The sequence below is a fragment of the Pongo pygmaeus genome, chromosome 1 (assembly GCF_028885625.2).
Source record: "Pongo pygmaeus isolate AG05252 chromosome 1, NHGRI_mPonPyg2-v2.0_pri, whole genome shotgun sequence".
NCBI lineage: Eukaryota > Metazoa > Chordata > Mammalia > Primates > Hominidae > Pongo > Pongo pygmaeus.
Window position 1 is genome coordinate 113,141,687 of NC_072373.2, and position 18,754 is coordinate 113,160,440.

The 18,754-nt window shown below is 44.0% G+C and overlaps 1 protein-coding gene across 10 annotated transcripts in view; it reads left to right on the forward strand.

Annotated features, from left to right (window-relative positions):
- Window positions 1–1,764: 1,764 nt before the first annotated feature.
- The window catches only part of CD58 (CD58 molecule), a 151,079-nt gene continuing 134,089 nt past the window's right edge, over window positions 1,765–18,754 (forward strand). For all 10 annotated transcript variants that reach the window (XR_010123700.1, XR_010123699.1, XR_010123696.1 and 7 more), the window contains exon 1: window positions 1,765–1,976. Coding sequence is in view for 3 of the 10 variants with exons in the window: in XM_063651562.1 (XP_063507632.1) it covers window positions 1,907–1,976 (70 nt within the window). In the remaining 7 variants the exon portion in view is untranslated. The remainder of the gene's footprint in view (window positions 1,977–18,754) is intronic.

Sequence of the window (18,754 nt, forward strand, 5' to 3'; positions counted from 1 at the left end):
TTTCTCTCAATGAAAGAGCAGGCACTGCTCCTTGGTCAAAGGAGAGTCCAACCAAGGAAGCCTAATGAGTTATTCCTCACCCAATACCTGGAGACCATGACCTGGGGGTGAGGGGCTTCCCCAGCCCCATGTGACTGGGCTGTTCTTTCCTCAGCCCTGCTCTTAAGGGGGTTAACAGCTCTTGCTGGCAGTCCAAATGGCTGCATAGCTGTCAGTCCAAAAGTCCCATTATCATGTCCTGCTCCTGTATGAAGGGATAAGAGTAGAGGCATTGGACATGGCCTCAGTTGGACTCCAAGTTCTGCCCTTTACTGTGTGCCCTGAGTAATTTACCTTCTCCAGGCGTCAGTTTCCTCATTTGCAAAAATAACAGCAGCAGTAAGATTAAGTTAATCCAAGCAATGCACTTCACACAGGGCCTGCTCAATAGATGTTTGCTGTCATATCACTTCCCAGCTCAAAAACAAAAACTTTCTGTGGCTCCCCAGTGTCTGAAGGTCTAACCCCATCCTGCCTTTCTAAGTTGGCCTGAGTTCCTACCAGCCCAGGGCAGAGAACACTTGATTTCCTCACATTTTATGTTACACACTGCCCCTGCCTTGTGTTCCCAGTATCTACAGATGGTAGGGAATATCTCGAGATAGCAGGTTTGTGGTAGAGGGCATTGGTCCCAGAAGTTTCACTGATAGAGATACCTTTTAAGATTTTATGGCTAACTTAAGAAATAATTCATGTCTCTTTGCAATATGGTTCAAGTGTCTTGAGTGACTTTGAGTCCCCACCTGGGGATAATGGAGGTGAAGCAGCAAGAAAGCACATTCCCACTCAGTTTCACAACCTGCACCATGTGTTGGTGGTTATTTGGGCAGCAGGGAGTCCTGTTCGTGGAAATGGATTCCTGCTCACATAATAACTAAGAGTTCTGTGAACTCCCTCAGCTGGACAGGGGCAACTCTGGTGCTTCTGTCTGCAAGAAAGGGGACAGACAGGGAGGCTGATGTGAGGAGCTGGTTCTGGGAATAGAGTCATTTGTTCTGGGATATAGGGATGTGAGGGGAGGGCCAGCTCAATACAGACTGATGAAGAGCGGGGAGAGTGATGAGTGCCTGCTGCAGCTTGGGCTGGATGGATGTGGGGAGGCTGGGCAGTGAGGGAGATGTGGATCTGACATCTCAGCCTGAGGGAAAGTCCCGGTTGAGATGAGGGAAGAGAGAAAAAGAGGAACCTGAGAAGGGAGAAACCAAAGGCTGGAAATCCCTGCTCCGGGGATAAGGGAGTGTGGGGACGGGGGAGGCCTGCCTCAGGTAACCCTACGCCTACTAACAGCTGTCTAAAATGCTCCCTTTTCTTGTCATGTTTGAGGAAAAGTGGTTCAAAGAGGCCGTCTGATGCGGGATCGCACAGCGCTGAAGGGATGAGGGGCCCCGGGTGCTCCCGCCCGTCCCCCTGCCTCCTCCGGTGGCTCTCTGGCAGCAACAGCCCCGTCCAGCCACGGAGGGGCCTTCAGCACGCCCCAAACGCTAAGGGGAAGCGCGGGAGGTGCGGGAGGAAGGCAGAGAAACCTGGTTTTTAAAACGCAAGCCACTTTCAAGGAAAGAATTTCTTACTTAAAAATAGCGCATGGAATGGCGGCGGAATGACGGGAGGGACAGAGCTGGAGGACTGGACGGCGCCCCGGGGACACAGGAAGGAGGCGCGCAGAGCCGAGCCCAGGGGCGCGCCCGGGGAGTGGAAGCGCGAAGACAAACGCGGCGCCGCGGAGGGTGGGGGAGGAAGGGCCGAGGCGGGCCGCTGGCTGCCAGCCCAGGGCGGGGCGGAGCCCTACTTCTGGCCGCCCGCGTAGGCGGTGCTTGAACTTCGGGCTGCTTGTGGCTGGGCACTCGCGCAGAGGCCGGCCCGACGAGCCATGGTTGCTGGGAGCGACGCGGGGCGGGCCCTGGGGGTCCTCGGCGTGGTCTGCCTGCTGCACTGCTTTGGTGAGTGAAGCCTGCCCCAGGGGCCCCGCGCCGGCCGGCGGGTACTGGGCCGCGCCCAGGCTGGGTGGACGCGCCGGGCTCGAGGCGGCTGCCGATCAGAGACGGGTGGGGACGGGTCGCTGTGGGCCGGGAACAACTCAGCCGTGGGAGCCTTTTCAGGAAGAGAAAGTTATTATTTCATCGCCAGTGTCCCTCATGGAGTCAGCAAGGAACTGTGGCCTTAGGGAAGGACGGGCTCCGGCCCGCTAGCCTCTCCTGCGGGGCCTGCGCCCCCCCGCCGGCCCCCTCCCGAGCTCCAGTGACCAAGTTCCTTCCTGGGCTTCCCCAGTAACGTCGCTGAGCGCTTCAGCGGATTGCAAAACTTCTTCCCAGCCGTGAACGCGCCCGGGACGGGGTGCCGGCGCGGATGCCACCTGCTGGAGGGCGACGCCTGCTGCCCTCCCACGCGGTGCCGTCCCCGCCCGCGCCGCGTCCGCCGTAAGCAGCAGAGTCACCCCACAGCGAGGAGCGGGGAGGCAACTAGGAAGCCCAGTCGGCAGCGGCCTCACGTTGGGATTCCTAAGTGGTGCGACTCCTGCTCCTTTTTCTCCCCTCAAATCCTAAAAACTAGTATCAGAACTGGTTCCATCCTCTCCGTGTGTTGTCAGCCAAGTCGTCACAACAGCCTCAGGAAATAAGTCCCTTTCTCCCCATTTTGCCTCCCCATCCTCCTTCACCCTCCACACATTGGCCCCAGTCAGGCCATAGCCAAACCCCGGGAGTACAGCAGTAACCTCCCAGCGAGTTCACCTGTACTTGAGGGGTTCTCATGGCTGGCTCCTGTACCCCAATGCCAGCCTTCCAGCCCGTCCGTCCGTTTGCTCAGCGTCCACTGCCTACCCGGGAGGTGCGCGCGTGCATCTATGGAAGACAGCCAAGGGGGAGGGGTTGAGACAGACTCAAAAGTACCTGCACGATCAGATAAAGAAGTCAGTGTTGTAAGAGAGGCCTGGGCTGGGCGTGGTGGCTTACACCTGTCATCCTAGCACTTTGGGAGGCTGAGGCAGGTGGATCACTTGAGGCCAGGAATCGGAGACCAGCAGGGCCAACACGGTGAAAGATCGGCTCTACAAAAAATACAAACATTAGCTGAGCGTGGTGGTGCATACCTATAGTCCCAGCTACTCGGAAGGCTGAGGGGAGAATCACCTGAGTCCCGGAGGCAGAGGATGCAGTAAGCTGTGACTGTGCCACTGAACTCCAGCCTGGGTGACAGAATATGACCCTGTCTCAAAAAAAAAAAAAAAAAAAAAAAAAGGTGAGCTGTGGGGGTACAGAGGGAAGAAGAAGGCAGTCTCTTTTGTGAAATCAAGTGTCTTTTGTGAAGCAGTCTTTATGGGAGGGAGGATATTTGAGGCCAGCCTTCAAGGACTGGTGATGTGTGGACATGTGATAATGTGGGAAAAGATTGCTGAGTGTCCCCTTAGAGAGTCTGGATTCTCTGAGCTGAGAGAGCTGCTCCTGGGCCTTACAGGATCAGGACCATGCGCCTGGGAAGAAGAATCTGTTAGCAACAAAGAGGAAGGCGCAGTCAGGAGGAATTGGAGGCAGGGAGGCCAGAAGGCCAGGGTGGACTACCATCACAGGGCCCAAATAGCTCTGGGGAGTTCATGTGCGGGTGGCTGGGGAAAAGAAGAGATACACACAGGGATTAACTGAATGCATGGGGTAACTCTCCTCCAGGCAAGCTGGTCCCTCATTCCCTGGCATCTTGGGTCACTGCTGCCTGTACCTGTGTTCTCCCTTCCACTGCAAACCCAGTTTGCCCAAGCTCCACCTCCAACAGAAGATTATTTGAACTGTCCCTTCCTAGTGGTCTCTCTCACCTAATTCATGTATTCATTCAGAAGTCATTTGATTCAGCAAACATGTATTTATAAACTGCTCTCCATAGGCCTTAAACTAAAGACAAGACTGAATGGGTATATCCCCTTTTGGGGACCCAAGCCTGCCTCATTAGGGAAGTGCAAATGCAGTGATTAACAGCATCAGCTCTGGGGTCAGATGCCTAGCTTTGGATCCTGGCCCCACTCCTCACCTGAGTCATGAACTTGTGTGAGTTCCCTAACTTCTGTTCACTTCAGTACCTTCACTTTTGAAGAGAGTACCACTCACATGAGGGAAAGGAGAATAATAAACCCACTTCATAGAATTACTGGGAACACCAGTCATTCAATAAATATTTACTGAGTGTCAATTATATGTTAAGCACTGCACAATGAATGGGGGATACAGCAAGGTACGCACAGTTCCCTGCCTTTGTGAAGCTCACCTTATAGTGAGGGAGAGAGGACAGTAAGTAAATGAGTAAAAACATGGATGCTGGATGGTGATAAAGTAAACATTTACTAGTACAGAGATGAGTAAAGCAAAGAAAGGGGGGATGGAAGTCGTTAATATTTCAATTTAGGGTTTTTTTTTGAAATTTTAGAACAATTAAAATCTTTAGGACAGTTGCAAAATTAGTACAGTGAACATTTGCATACTTTCTCCTTGAATCACCAGTTAACTGTCACATTAGTTTTCTTTGGACACACACATCTATTATTTTTGCCAAACCATTTGAGAGTTTCAGACCTCATGACACCTCACCTGTAATTCTTCAGCATATTTCTCATAAGAACAAGAGCATTCTCCAACAAGTCACAGAATCATCATAATCTGGAAATGTGGCATTGATACAATACTGTTTCCTGGTAGAGAGCCCAGAAGCCAGTCCTGCACCACATACTTCATTTGATAATCATGCCTTTTTAACCCCCTTTAACCTAAAATTGTTGCTTTTTTTTTTTTTTTGGTACTTTAAGACATCATCATTTTTGAAGTGTCTGGGCTGGTTGCTTTACCGAATGTCCCTTTGGATGTGGATTGCCTGCTTGTTTCCTCATGATCAGATTCTGGTTGTAACTCTTTGTAGCAGGAATACTTCATAGCTATGTTGGGTCCTTCTCAGTGTGTCACATCAGGAAGATGTAGTCTGTTTGTCACATTATTGGAGATGTTAACTTTGACATTTGGTTAAAGTGAAGTTTACCAGATTTCTCCATTGTAGAGGCACCATTTTACCTTTGTAAGTAATAAATGATGTGTTAAGTGATGTTTTGAGGTTGAGTGAATATCCTGTTCTCCAGCCATTGTTCATTCAGTGGTTTTGGTATCCTATGGTGATTCTTCCCAGAATCCATTATCACTAAAATATTTTATTTTTTGAGACAGGGTCTCACTGTGTCACCCAGGCTGGAGTACAGGGGTGCTATCACAGCTAACTCCAGCCTTGACCTCTGAGGCTCAAGCAATTCTGCCACCTCAGCCTTCTGAGTAGCCAGGACTACAGGTGCATGCCACCATGCTTGGCTAATTTTTTTTTTATTTTTTGTAGAAACAGGGTTTCCCTATGTTGCCCAGACTGGTCTTAAACTCCTGGGCTCAAGTGATTCTCCCTCCTTGGCCTACCAAAGTGTTGGGATTACAGGCGTGAGCCACCACATCCAGCCACTAAAATATTTTCAAATGGTAATTTTCTTCCCCCACCCCCCGTCCCTTTCTTCTCCCTCCCTCCCTTCCTTCCATCCTTCCTCTCTCCCCTCACCTCCCCTCCCTCCCCTCCCCTCCCCCTCCCTTCCTGTCCCTTCCCTTCTCTTCCCTTCTTTCCTTCTTTGTTTCATTTCCTTTTCTCTTTTCTTTTGAGACACAGTCTCACTCTGTTGCCCAGGCTAGAATATAGTGACACAATTACGGCTCACTGCAGCCTTGATCTCCCAGACTCAAGCAATCTTCCCACCTCAGTTTCCAAGTAGCTGGGACTACAGGGACATGCCTTCACGTCCACCTAATTTTTTTGTATTTTTTATAGAGACGGGGTTTCGCCATGGTGCCCAGGCTGGTCTTGAACTCCTGGGCTCAAGCAATCCTCCCAAGTCAGTTTCCCAAAGTATCGGGATTATAGGCATGAACCACCCAGCAATTTTCTCTTCTGTTTTTCTATGTATATATTTATTAGTTTAATTGTTCAGTAATGAATAGCTTTTGCACATACATCCTCCCTTTTTTTATTTTATTTTAGAAGGTTATGTGGACTCATGGATTCTTTTTTAAATATGGCATTCCTGTCATCCATTTTGATGCTCAGCAACCCCATATTTGACAAGCGGGAACACCTTCAAGCTTCAGAGTCCTTTTGCTCTGTTCCTGTTTGATTTAAAACACTTCCTTACTTTCTGGCACAGAAAGATGTTCTGGACTCATTTTGTAGTGTTCCTGCCTCAGCCTTCGAATCATTAGGTTCCCTGGTTTCTTTTAGTGAGAGAAGGTATTTAGAAATCAAGTTCTGGGTGCTAGATGTGCCCACAGGTACCAGAGTCATTGCTTCTCAGCCTTGTCAGTTTTCAAAGTTAAGAAATAGAGTTTTTACAAAGTCAGGAGTTCACCCTGATACTTCTAACACTAATAATCTTGCTGCTTAGTTCTTCTGCCTCTTCTGCTCTTCCATATTTGCATCTCCTTACTCCCACAGTGAGAACTCTGTTCTTAGTAGCATCAGTATATTTTCCTAATCTATGTTAAACCCCAAATCATTTTACAGTTGCTGTACCAATCTACTACCAACTACAAACTTACTAAATACAGTTAAAGATTTCTTTACAGTTCCTTTTATTTTTCATTACAGAGAGTCTCCAACTTAGCAATGGTTCGACTTAAGATTTTTCAAGTCTACAATGAGTTTTTCAAGATATAACTCCATAATAAGAAATATCTGTATATCCCAGTGAATATGCAATACTATATTCAAAAGTTACTTGGATTCTGGCCGGGTGCAGTGACTCATGACTGTAATCCCAGCACTTTGGGAGGCCAAGGCTGAGGGGCAGATCATCAGGTCAGGAGATTGAGACCATCCTGGCTAACGCAGTGAAACCCCGTCTCTACTAAAACAAAAAATTAGCTGGGCATGGTGGCACACGCCTGTAATTCCAGCTACCTAGGAGGCTGAGGCAAGAGAATGGCCTGAACCAGGAGGCAGAGACTGCAGTGAGCCGAGATTACAACACTGCACTCCAGCCTGGGCGACAGAGTGAGACTCTGTCTCAAAAACAACAACAACAACAACAACAACAACAACAAAGTTATTTGGATTCTTTTTTTTTTTTTCTAACTACCCTTCTTAAACAAGGTAACACTCTATGTATTTTTTTGTATCTCATTTTTGTCACTTAACCATACATCTGGAAAATCATTCCCTATCACTTCATAGAGATCATCCTCATTCTTTTTCACAGCTGTACAGTCCCCCATAGGGTGACTATATGGTAGTTCATTCAGCTACCCTCTGCTGGTTAGTATTACATAGTGTGGTCAGGGAGGGTCTCTTTAATAGGGTGACCGTTGATCATACACTTAAGGAAGTGAGAGATAGGCCACAGGGCTATCTGGGGGAGTGATATTCCAGGTCTACTACTCAGGACCCTGAGATAGGCTTCAAGCGTTTAAGAAACTTCAAGGATACCATTGTGGTGGAGAGTGGTAGAAAACGAAGTTATAAAAGTAGTCAGGGTTGGATCCTGTAGATAAAGTTTTTAGGGCCTTTTAAATATTTTGGCCTTTTTGCTTTCAGTGACTGGAAAGTTTTGAAGGATTTTGAACAGGAGTGAAATTATGATGACTTGGGTGTTTAAAAGAATTATTCTGGCTGCTGGATGAATAGTCTGTAGAGGAGAGAAAAGGAAGAGCAGGGAGGTTGGTTAGGCTACAGGGGCAATGCAGGAAAGGAATCACTGGGGGTGAGAGATATCTGGATGTGTTTTGAAGGTGGAGCTGGCAGGATTTGGTGTGGGCTTGCATTAGTGGAATGACATGCGGATAGGGCCTGGATAGTGCTGGGCAAGTATCAAGAACTCAAAAGTATGAACTGGGCTGAGCGTGGTGGCGCATGCCTGTAATCCTAGCACTGAGAGGCTGAGGTGGGCAGATCTCTTGAGCCCAGGAGTTCGAGACCATCCTAAGCAACATGCTGAAACCCCATGATATGGTTTGGCTCTGTGTTCCCACCCAAATCTCACCTTGAATTGTAATAATCCCCATGTGTCAAGGGCAGGGCTAGGTGGAGATCATTGAATCATGAGGGCAGTTTCCCCCATACTGTTCTCAAATAGTGAATAAGTCTCACAATATTTGATGGTTTTATAAATGGGGATTCCCCTGCACAAGCTCTCTCTTGCCTACTGCCATGTAAGATGTGCCTTGCTTCTCTTTTGCCTTCTGCCATGATTGTGGGGCCTCCCTGGCCATGTGGAACTGTGAGTTCATTGAACCTCTTTCCTTTACAAATTACCCAGTCTTGGGTATGTCTTTATTAGCAGCATGAGAATGGACTAATATAGTAAATTGGTACTGGGTAGTGGGGCACTGCTGCAAAGATACCTGAAAATGTGGAAGCAACTTTGGAACTGGGTAACAGGCAGGGATTGGAATAGTTTGGAGGACTCAGAAGAAGTCAGGAAGATGTGGGAAAGTTTGGAACTTCCTAGAGACTTGTTGAATGGCTTTGACCAAATGTTGCTCATCTCAGATGGAGATGAGGAACATTGTTGGGAACTGGAATAAAGGTGACTCTTACTATGTTTTAGCAAAGAGACTGGCAGCATTTTTCCTGTGCCCTAAAGATATGTGGAACTTTGAACTTGAGAGAAATTATTTAGGGCATCTGGTCGAAGAAATTTCTAAGCAGCAAAGCATTCAAGAGGTGGCTTGGTTGCTGTTAAAAGCATTCAGTTTTATGTGTTCACAAAGATGTGGTTTGGAATTGGAACTTATGTTTAAAAGGGAACTTATGTTTTATGCAGGGCATAAAAGTTCAAAAAATTTGCAGCCCGATGATGCAATAGAAAAGAAAAACCCATTTTCTGAGGAAAAATTCAAGCCAGCTGCAGAAATTTGCATTAAGTAATGAGGAGCCAAATGTTAATCACGAAGACAAGGGGGAAAATGTCTCCAGGGCATATCTGAAACCTTCATGGCAGCCCCTCCTATCACAGGCCTGGAGGCCTTGGAGGGAAAAATTGTTTCATGGGCCGGACCCAGGGCCCCCCTGCTCTGTGCAGCCTCCAAATATGGTGCCCTGCATCCCAGCTGTTTTAGCTCCAGCCATGGCTAAAAGGGGCCAACATACCACTCAGGCTGTTGCTTCAGAGGGTGCAAGCCTCAAGCCTTGGTGGCTTACATGTGTTGGGCCTGTGGATGCACAGAAGTCAAGAATTGAGGTTTGAGAACCTCTGCCTAGATTTCAGAGGATGTATGGAAATGCCTGGATGTCCAGGCAGAAGTTTGCTGCAGGAGTGGGGCCCTCATGGAGAACTTCTGCTAGGGCAGTGTGGAAGGGAAATGTGGAGTTGGAGCCCCCACACAGAGTCCCCACTGGGGCACCGCCTAGTGGAGCTGTGAGAAGAGGGCCATCATCCACCAGACCCTAGAATGGTAGATCCACCGAGAGCTTGCACCATGTACCCGGAAAAGCCACAGACACTTAATGCCAGCCCATGAAAGCAGCCAGGAGGATGGCTGTACCCTGCAAAGCCACAGGGGAAGAACTGCCCAAGGTTGTGGGAGCCCACCTCTTGCGTCACCTGGATGTGAGGCATGGAGTCAAAGGAGATCATTTTGGAACTTTAAGGTTTAATGACTGCCCTATTGGATTTAGGACTTGCATGGGGCCTGTAGCCCTTTTGTTTTGGACAATTTCTCCCATTTGGAATGGATATATTTACTCAGCACCTGTACCCCGATCGTATCTAGGAAGTAACTAACTTGCTTTTGATTTTACAGGCTCATAGGTGGAAGGTACTTGCCTTATCTCCGATGAGACTTTTGATTTAGGCTTTTGGATTAATGCTGGAATAAGTTAAGATTTTGAGGGACTGTTGGAAGGGCATTATTGTGTTTTGAAAGGTGAGGACGTGAGATTTGGGAGGGGCCGGGGTGGAATGATATGGTTTGGCTGTGTCTCCACCCAAATCTCACCTTGAATTGTAATAATCCCCATGTGTCAAGGGCAGGGCCAGGTGGAGATAATTGAATCATGAGGGCAGTTTCCTCTATACTGTTCTTGTGATAGTGAATAAGTCTCACAAGATCTGATGGTTTTATAAAGGGGAGTTCCCCTGCACACGCTCTCTCTTGCCTGCCACCATTAAGACATGACTTTGCTTCTCCTTTGCCTTCCACCATGATTGTGAGGTTTCCCTGGCCATGTGGAACTGTGAGTCCATTGAGCCTCTTTCCTTGATAAATACCCAGTCTCAGGTATGTCATTATTAGCAGTGCGAGAATGGACTAATACACCCCATCTCTACAAAAAGTTAGCCAGGTGTGGTGGTGCATGCCTGTACTCCCAGCTACTCAGGAGGCTGAGATGAGCCTGGCAATTGCTTGAGTCTGGGAACTTGAGGCTGCAGTGAGCCATGATGACACAACTGCGCTCCAGCCTGGGTAACAGAGCAAAAAAATAAAAAATAAAAAGGTAGGAACTATTTTATTATTAACAGAGTCTGTCTTATTCTGCCGTTGTTGACATTTTACAGATCCTTTATTGCCAATTATCTGCATAACTAGATTTTAAGTTCCTTGTATGCAGAAGTCAAGTCGTGTATTATTTTTTTAAATTTTCCTTACATTGATCTGTTTTTTTTTAAATAGTACAGATTGTTGAATCTTGACATTAGATGACAATGTATTTGTCCAGCATTTCTCCATTTGAAATTATCTCACGTTATTATGTGAGACTTGTTCATGTGCTTTGCTGGAGTTGAGACTTAGACAGTCTGTGTTTTTTTATTTAGCAAAGATAATCCAAGTTAAAATAATGTTGTGTGTTCCTATAGGAAAACTAGGCCCAGTGTTATAACAGAGTGTAAATAATAATAGCCGCTAAGAGGTAAGCACCTGCTCTGCGCCAGGAGCTATGCTTCAGATTTGAGATGTTTTTATTTAATTGTCACACTGATTTTATTACATAGGGAACATTTAATAGGAGAACAAAGCTTAGGTAGGTTCAGTAATGTGTCCAAGTTCACACAGCAAATAAGTGACAGAGTGAACTTGAACTTTGATTCTCTCTGAATCAGAACCTATTCCCTTATATGCTCTGTTGCATCCCCAGCTTGAGATCCACTAAGCAACTTTTTGAAGATGAGTACTACTGATTTCTTATATCCAACATGTATACATTGTCCAATGAAATTCTGCTAAAACATGTGAAATACAGGTCAGCACAATTACCAGTCATGCAAAATTGTATTTAATATCATAATTTGTAATGGTGAGGGGTGCTTCTTTGGGACATAGAATTTACAATGGCAATTTATTGACATATTTATTATTAACATTATTATATTTACATTCTCTAGGTACCCACATTTCACTCTCTAGACACTTTTTCATAATCTCAATGACATCATAACATCTATAAAAATTAACACTAATCCTGTAATATCACCTAACTTTTACCCGTATTCAGATTTCCCCAATTGTCACAAGAGTGTTTTTTGTTAAAAAACCCGGATCTAATCAAGTTTCACTCATTGTATTTGTTGCTATGTTTTTGTTTTAATTTTGATGGGTGTCTTTCAGAAGTTTTAAAATAGTCTTAGAACCTCTTTTTAAGAAGCAGATTTGAATAATTTATTTTATTGACCTCCTTGTCACTCTAACATTTCTTTAGTAAATACAGGCTTTGAGGGTAGGTATTGGTTTCTCTGTTTAAAAGTAGAAACTTTGCATAAATCAGCCCTTATATGTGTAAGTTTTCTGCCTTTTGGTTTCTTCTCATGCTGTTTCTGCACAAGTGCCTAAGCTTTTTTGAAGCTTTACTTGAGGGGTGACCAGAAGGTTTTACTAAAGGACACAGACCATTAAATTCTGCAATGACAAATCTCATCTTCCATCTCAGGGTTGTAAGTGAGACCAGGATGCAGCCGTTTCCCTTTTCTCAGATAAGTTCAGGTTTGAATATAAAGTATGACTATAAGATACAGAGACTGTCCCTAGAAAAGGAGGGGAAAACATTTTAGCAGTTCCTCTTTGGAGATAACTTTCAATGCCTGCCCATCAGCCTCCAAGGAAAATGCTTTTTGGTTACTTTATAGGTTCTAGTGAACTTTGCTTACTTTACAATGTTCCCCAAAATGTCTGTTGAAATTAGTGCCTGAATTTCCACTGGGCTGTCCAGTCTGTAGTTTCTTGAACATTTTCTTCCTATGCCAGTTAAAAATTAGAAGAAAATTGAAGTTTAACATACACATTCAGAAAAAAATAAAAAATCAGATTAATAAGAAACTAATGAGGCTGTGCCATTGTAAACTACTTGCAATAGAGTTTCCCAATGATGAACTGAGTATCTAGAAAATAACAAGGATTTTCAAGGAATTTTAGTGAAATGATCAATAGTGTATTGAAATACCTTGAATCAGACTTTGGAGGATAGATTTAAAAAGATTCACAGTCTTAACCGATCTAGTAAGACCCTTATTCCCCAAAGCATACTGTGGATCTCAGCTGTATCCTATCTAGGATGAGAACAGTCAAAGGCAAATGTGGCCTTTGAGAATGGTGGGATGTGAGTGTCTTGAAACAATGGGCTAAAGAAGTGCTCTCAAATAGAAGTATAATATGGAACATGTGAAATTAATTTTAATAATATATTTTAGTTAACCTAATATATCCATAATATTTTCATTTCAACATGTATTAGGTTGGTGCAAAAGTTATTGCAGTTTTTGCTATTTTTTTTTTTTAATGGCAAAAACCAGCAATTACTTTTGCACTAACCTAATAGTTACTACAAAAAAATATTAATAAGAGATTTTATGTTCCACTTTTTAATACCAGGTCTTCAGATTCTGGTGTGTATTTGATACTCAGAACACATCTCCATTTGTACTAACCACATTTCAGGTTCTCACTAGCCACTTGTGGCTGATAGCTACTTTGTTGGATTGCGCAGGTCTAAAGGGAAACATCTTGAGAAAGGAGAAATAGGTTAAGTGCAAGAACAAGAATTAAAAAGGAAACTATTTTAGCATAATATTAGAAGGAAAGTGCAGAAAGAAGTTGATTTAGAGAACCAACATCTTAATTCTTGATGAGCTTATCAAGGAGGCAGATTGACAGCTGAGAGCAAGGTCCGGGAAGTTTCTGGCCTCGGGGACCAGGGGTTTGTAACCGTTGGGAGACAGGTGGCTGCAGTTTCAGTATGAAGTAGATGGGGGCAGGGAAACTGGTGGTGGTGTGGCTGAAATCAGTGAATCTCTGCCTTAAGAAAATAAGAGAAGTCACTAACTGGGCCTGGCTAAGGGTGGAATCGACCAGGAAAAAAGAGGAATGGCTCCAACCAAGGCATCTGATGTTCTGGCCAACAGTGCAGGCTCTGGGGCTGACTGCCTGTGTCTGGACACCAGCTCTGCCCCTTGCTAGCTGAGTGAATGCAGTCAGCTGACCCTCTCAGTCCATTTCTTCATCTGTAGCCTGGTGCTTCTGAATCTTTGATCTTCTCTCTCAACCAAGTGTCCAGCGGAGCAAACCAACTTACTTTGATAGGCATGTTCTCAAGAAATAACTCATTTCTCACTCTCACCCCAGATGTTCTTAGGCTCACTCCCCTGCTTTTCTGGGCTCTGCTCAGATGCCAACTTATGACTGCCCCCCATGCCATGCAACTCCTTTCCTTACCAGTACTCCTCAGCCCCCACACTCTGCTTTATTTTTCTCTATAGCACTTAACATCATCCAACATAAAAGATACTTACTTTTTCATTTATTATGTTCTTCCCTCCACTGAAAAATAGACTCCAAGAGGGCTGGGATTTTGTCTGTTTTGTTCATTGCTATATCCTGCCTGCTTATTTCAGTGTCTGGCACATAGGCAGGACTCCAGGAACATTTGATGAACAAATAAATGAATAATAAGAACTACCTCAGAGTTGAGTTGAGGATTAAATGAATTAATACACAAACAGTTCTTGGAACAAGTGCTTGTCACATAGTAAGCCTGCAGTGAATCTTCGTGCCGCTGCTACTGTTAAATATTATTACTGAGGCTGAGCTGGCCTAGGGCTCCTTGGATTGGACTTGCTAAGAGCTAGGCAAGAGACACAACCGTATGAAACTTGCTTGAGTTAAAACAAACAGTTCTACTCCTCTTTATTATCTCCATGCCTGGTAAGCACATTTCCTACCCCCAAAATTGGGACTGACTAATATGAGAATATTTATGGCCTTAATAGGACAGGTTATTTGATACAATTACTAGCCTAGACATTTTAGGAGATTGGCTGCTCCTCAATACTATAAATGCATATATGGGTGTGTAGATAGAGATGTTGCTTCCCAGATTGCCATACATCCTGATACTGCAAGTAGGCATCAACTGAAAGTGTACTGTGATGTGAAGATGAAACACAGAGAAGTGAGAGGGACAAGCTGTGCTCAGTGACCCATATCCAGATGAGAAACCCATCTGCTCACTTGGGAACAAAAATGCCCCAAGACCCTGCTATCTCTGGGGTTGCACGAGGCTTTAAATGAATCACCATTATGATGTCTTATATTCAGAGGGAAATACCAATATTCATGTATTCAGGTACTGAAACTTTTAAGGGAATTTTTCTTTTTTCTTTTTTTTTTTTTGTTGGTCAGATGAATTTTTACTTTACCTGCTAAAATCTGCAGGCAATGTGAGCCTTAAAATATTTGAGAGAGAGAGAGAGAAGTATCTTAAAATTACATTGTTTGTTTCTAAGAACAAACTCAAGAAAACCCTTTCCTCCAAATCCTGGAAGAGTGATTAGCTTGTCTCTAAGGTATGGCATTGGCTGGGCATGGTGGCTCATGCTTGTAATCCCAGCACTTCAGGAGGCCCAGGCAGGAGGATCACTTGAGCCCACGAGTTTGAGATCAGCCTGAGCAACATAGTGACACCTTGTTTCTACAAAAAATATAAAAATTAGCTGGGCGTGGTGGCATGCAACTGTAGTTCCAGCTATTTGGGAGGCTGAGGCAGGAGGATCACTTGAGCCCAGGAGGTTGAAGCTACAGTGAGCCATGATTGTACCACTGCACACTAACCTGAGTGACAGAATGAGAGCCTGTCTCCAAAAAGAAAAAGAAAGGAAGGAAGGAAGGGAAGGGAAGGAGGGAGAGAGAGAGGGAAAGAAAGAGAAAAATAAAAAGAAAGAAAAGAAAGAAATGACATCAATGAACCTCCTCAAACCGTAGAGAGGCTGTTAAGTTTGATTAGGGCTGACATCCATGAATGGGTACAAGTTTATCTGGTGTGGTGCCCTGCATCCTATAACACTTAGTTGGTAAAATCTACTTAAACTTGAGAGGGAACATCTCAAAAGAGACAGCTGTGGAGTTGGGAAGGTGGAGCCCGCAGGTCCTCCCATCTTGCTTTGGTGATGAGGCAGAAAGTGGGGCTGAAAAACTGAGTCTGTTTTGGTTGTATATGAGGGCTCCTGAGCCATTTTATTTTTAAGCTCCAGTTAAACTTCTTTCTCCATCTTTCCTTACGAAGTCCTGCTTCTTCAGCCAGGTTCCACAGCAATTTGGGATTTCACAAAGCCCAGGGTTTGGGGTGACTGTCGAATTTTGCTATTCTGTCAGGAAGCCTTATCTTTTGAACTACATTTAAGTTGTATTTTAATCATTTTAGTTAATTCATTCAACAGATATTTATTGAAAGTCCATATGCCAGACATATGGGGATACAGCCAAAAACAGGAACAGCTTTGTCCTTGTCCTGATAGGACTAGCCTGGCTGGGGTTACCCCTAAGCTCAGATTTGAATTAGTTGCCAACTTTCAAGAACAGGAATTTTCACACAAAATGTGAATATCTGGCTTTTCTTGAAAAATTGGGAACCTGGCAATGGTGGGCCCCTGTTTCCACATGGCAGGAGCTGAGGCACAGCTCCTGTTTCCACATGGCAGGCCCCTCCCTGTAGGCTCACTGGTGCACAAGTCCTCACCAGCCCCTTCTGAGTCACACGTAGCCCGCTGGTATCTCCTCTCTGGGTGGAATTGCTGGTCTTCGTCTAATGCGTCATTTGCCACAGTTCTGTTTCTTTATGACTCCTTTGTTTGCTTGTTTTCTTTTTATTGTTTCTGGTCTGGCTTTTTCTTCCTTGACTGGACTCTTGCTCTCTGAGGCCCTCTTCAGCTCTAGCATTCAATGATTTGGAAACCACAGAGCTTAGTGCCTCACCTGTAGCTTTGGAGGTGTGCTTAACTCAGTTTGACTTTCTCATTTGCAACATCTGCTGTTCCAATGCTGTCTATAGATTGTATCCTGAGAAACCCTGCATCATGTCAGTATCTTTAAGAGCCTTATGCCATGTAGCAAGCTAAATAAGAAACAATGGTTAAGAGCACTGATTCTGCAGTCAGATTGTCCAGGTTCAAATCTGGCTTCATTGCTTAACTAGCAAGTCACTTAACATTGTTGTGCCTCAGTTTCCTCACCTGCAAAATAGGGTTAGAAATAAAACCTTCTTAATATGTTTTTAGGATTCAGTGAGTACCGATTTTTTTTTTTTTTTTTTTTTTTTTTCTGAGATGGAGTCTTGCTCTGTCACCCAGGCTGGAGTTCAGTGGCACAGTCTTGGCTCACTGCAACCTCCACCTCCCGGGTTCAAGCGATTCTCCTGCCTCAGCCTCCCATGTAACTGGGATTATAGGCGAGTGCCACCACGTCCAGCTAATTTGGTATTTTTAGTAGAGATGGGGTTTCACCATGTTGGCCAGGCTGGTCTCGAACTCCTGACCTCAAGTGATCCACCTGCCTCGGCCTCACAAAGTGCTGGGATTACAGGCATGAGCCACTGCTCCCAGCGGTGAGTACCTATTTATAGAGCTCTTGCAACAGTGCCTGGCACAGAGCCAGGGCTGTACAAGTGTTAGATTAACTAAAAAAAAAAAGTAACAGTCAATCTGAATCTCAGGACCTGAGTAATAATTTGCAGAGGAATTTGTGCTGGGGGTTGAGAGTTCCTTTTCATTAACCCATAGTTAATGGTGACCAAATTTTCTAAATAAGAAATCGGGATACTTCATCTGTAAAACTTGGGTTACAGTTACAACTTCAGGCCATACAAAAAGAACTATTAAAATTGAGGTGTTGATGTTTTGTAGAAATACTGCAACAGAATATTTGAGATCAGACCTGTTTTTAGATATATGATCACTATACATGTAGTGCTGATTAGGTATTAGGTACCCTCATATCTTTATTTAAAAAAAATTCAAAATTCTTCAAAACAAAAAAACCTTCAAAAATTATCTGGCTAGCATAGAAAATCTTTTTAGGCGATCACTGATAAAATTTTTTCCCTCCCTCCATCTCTCTTTGCTCTTAAACAGCAAAAACTCACCCCATGCCCAGTTCTCACCCAGTTAATTCAGACAGTGTGAATACCTTGATGTTGACCTAACTCATTAAAAGAAAAAGAGAGAAAACCTTTGAAAGCCTATTTCATGTCAACCAGTGTAAAAAGACTCTCAATTTTATTCAAACCTCAAAACAATCTTTTATGGTAGGCATTATGATTTCTACTTCACAGCTGAGGAGACCTAGTGTGGGGAGGCCTTTGAGAGTTCACCCTGGGCCTTGCTGGCTTCAAAATCTGGGCACTCTGTTCTGCACCCTGGCATGGTTATTAGCATCCTTACAGTCCCTTTTCTGACCACTCAGTGGTATCAGCAAAGCGACAAACTCACTGTTGACTCCATTCCTTTGCTCCTGTTTGCGTATTCATTCATTCATTCATTCATTCATTCATCCATGGTTTGTGACCTTTGAGAAAAAACTCACTCCCCTTTCTTCTATTGTTCTTTTGTTCATTAGAAATTATCTTAGCAACTTACTTTAGTGTTAGCCTTGGAAGTGCAACAGAAAAGACTTTACTATGGGACGGAAATAATAGATATACCCATGCACACAAAGTAGAGGTAGATATTAGCTTTAGAGACAGTTCTTAATAACTCCTCCTCTTGGTTGAATAATTCTATTTAAAAAAAATTTACATAGTTTTAATATTATAATAGTAATAGGAGATTTGTCTTCAAAAGTAACATATTTTCAATGTGACCTGTATTAAGTAATAAGTAATAAATTAAAATCTCACCATCACCACAATCTCTAAAGTAACAGTGGTTACTTTAAAAACAACCACTGTTAATCATTTAGGGTGTCTCTTTCCAGTCTAAAAAATGAGCAAGTGAGAATGCATGTACACATGTATTCATGTCTTTTTATAGTTAAAAAATATATATATTTTTTGGTAGAGACAGGGTCTCACTACATTGCCCAGGCTGGTATCAAACTCCTGGGCTCAAGTGATCCTTCCACTTTGGCCTCCCAAAGTGCTAGAATTGTAGGCATGAGCCACCACATCTGGCCTCTTTATTGTTTTTAAAAAGAGGAATATTCTGCATATATATTTCTATAACTTTTTGATATTAAGAACTTTTCCAAATTCCCAATAATAAAAGGAGAATAAATCTATCCTGTTTCCTTTTTAAAAATAGCCACATAGTAAGCCATGGCATAATACTAAATTGTTTAACTATTACACTAGATTATTTTTTACTAGTATAGATAACTTTAAAATGAATATCATTATGCATATCTCTTTATGTAGGTTATACTATTGTTTTATTTGTTACATCCTAAATAAATATCACCCAGATCCC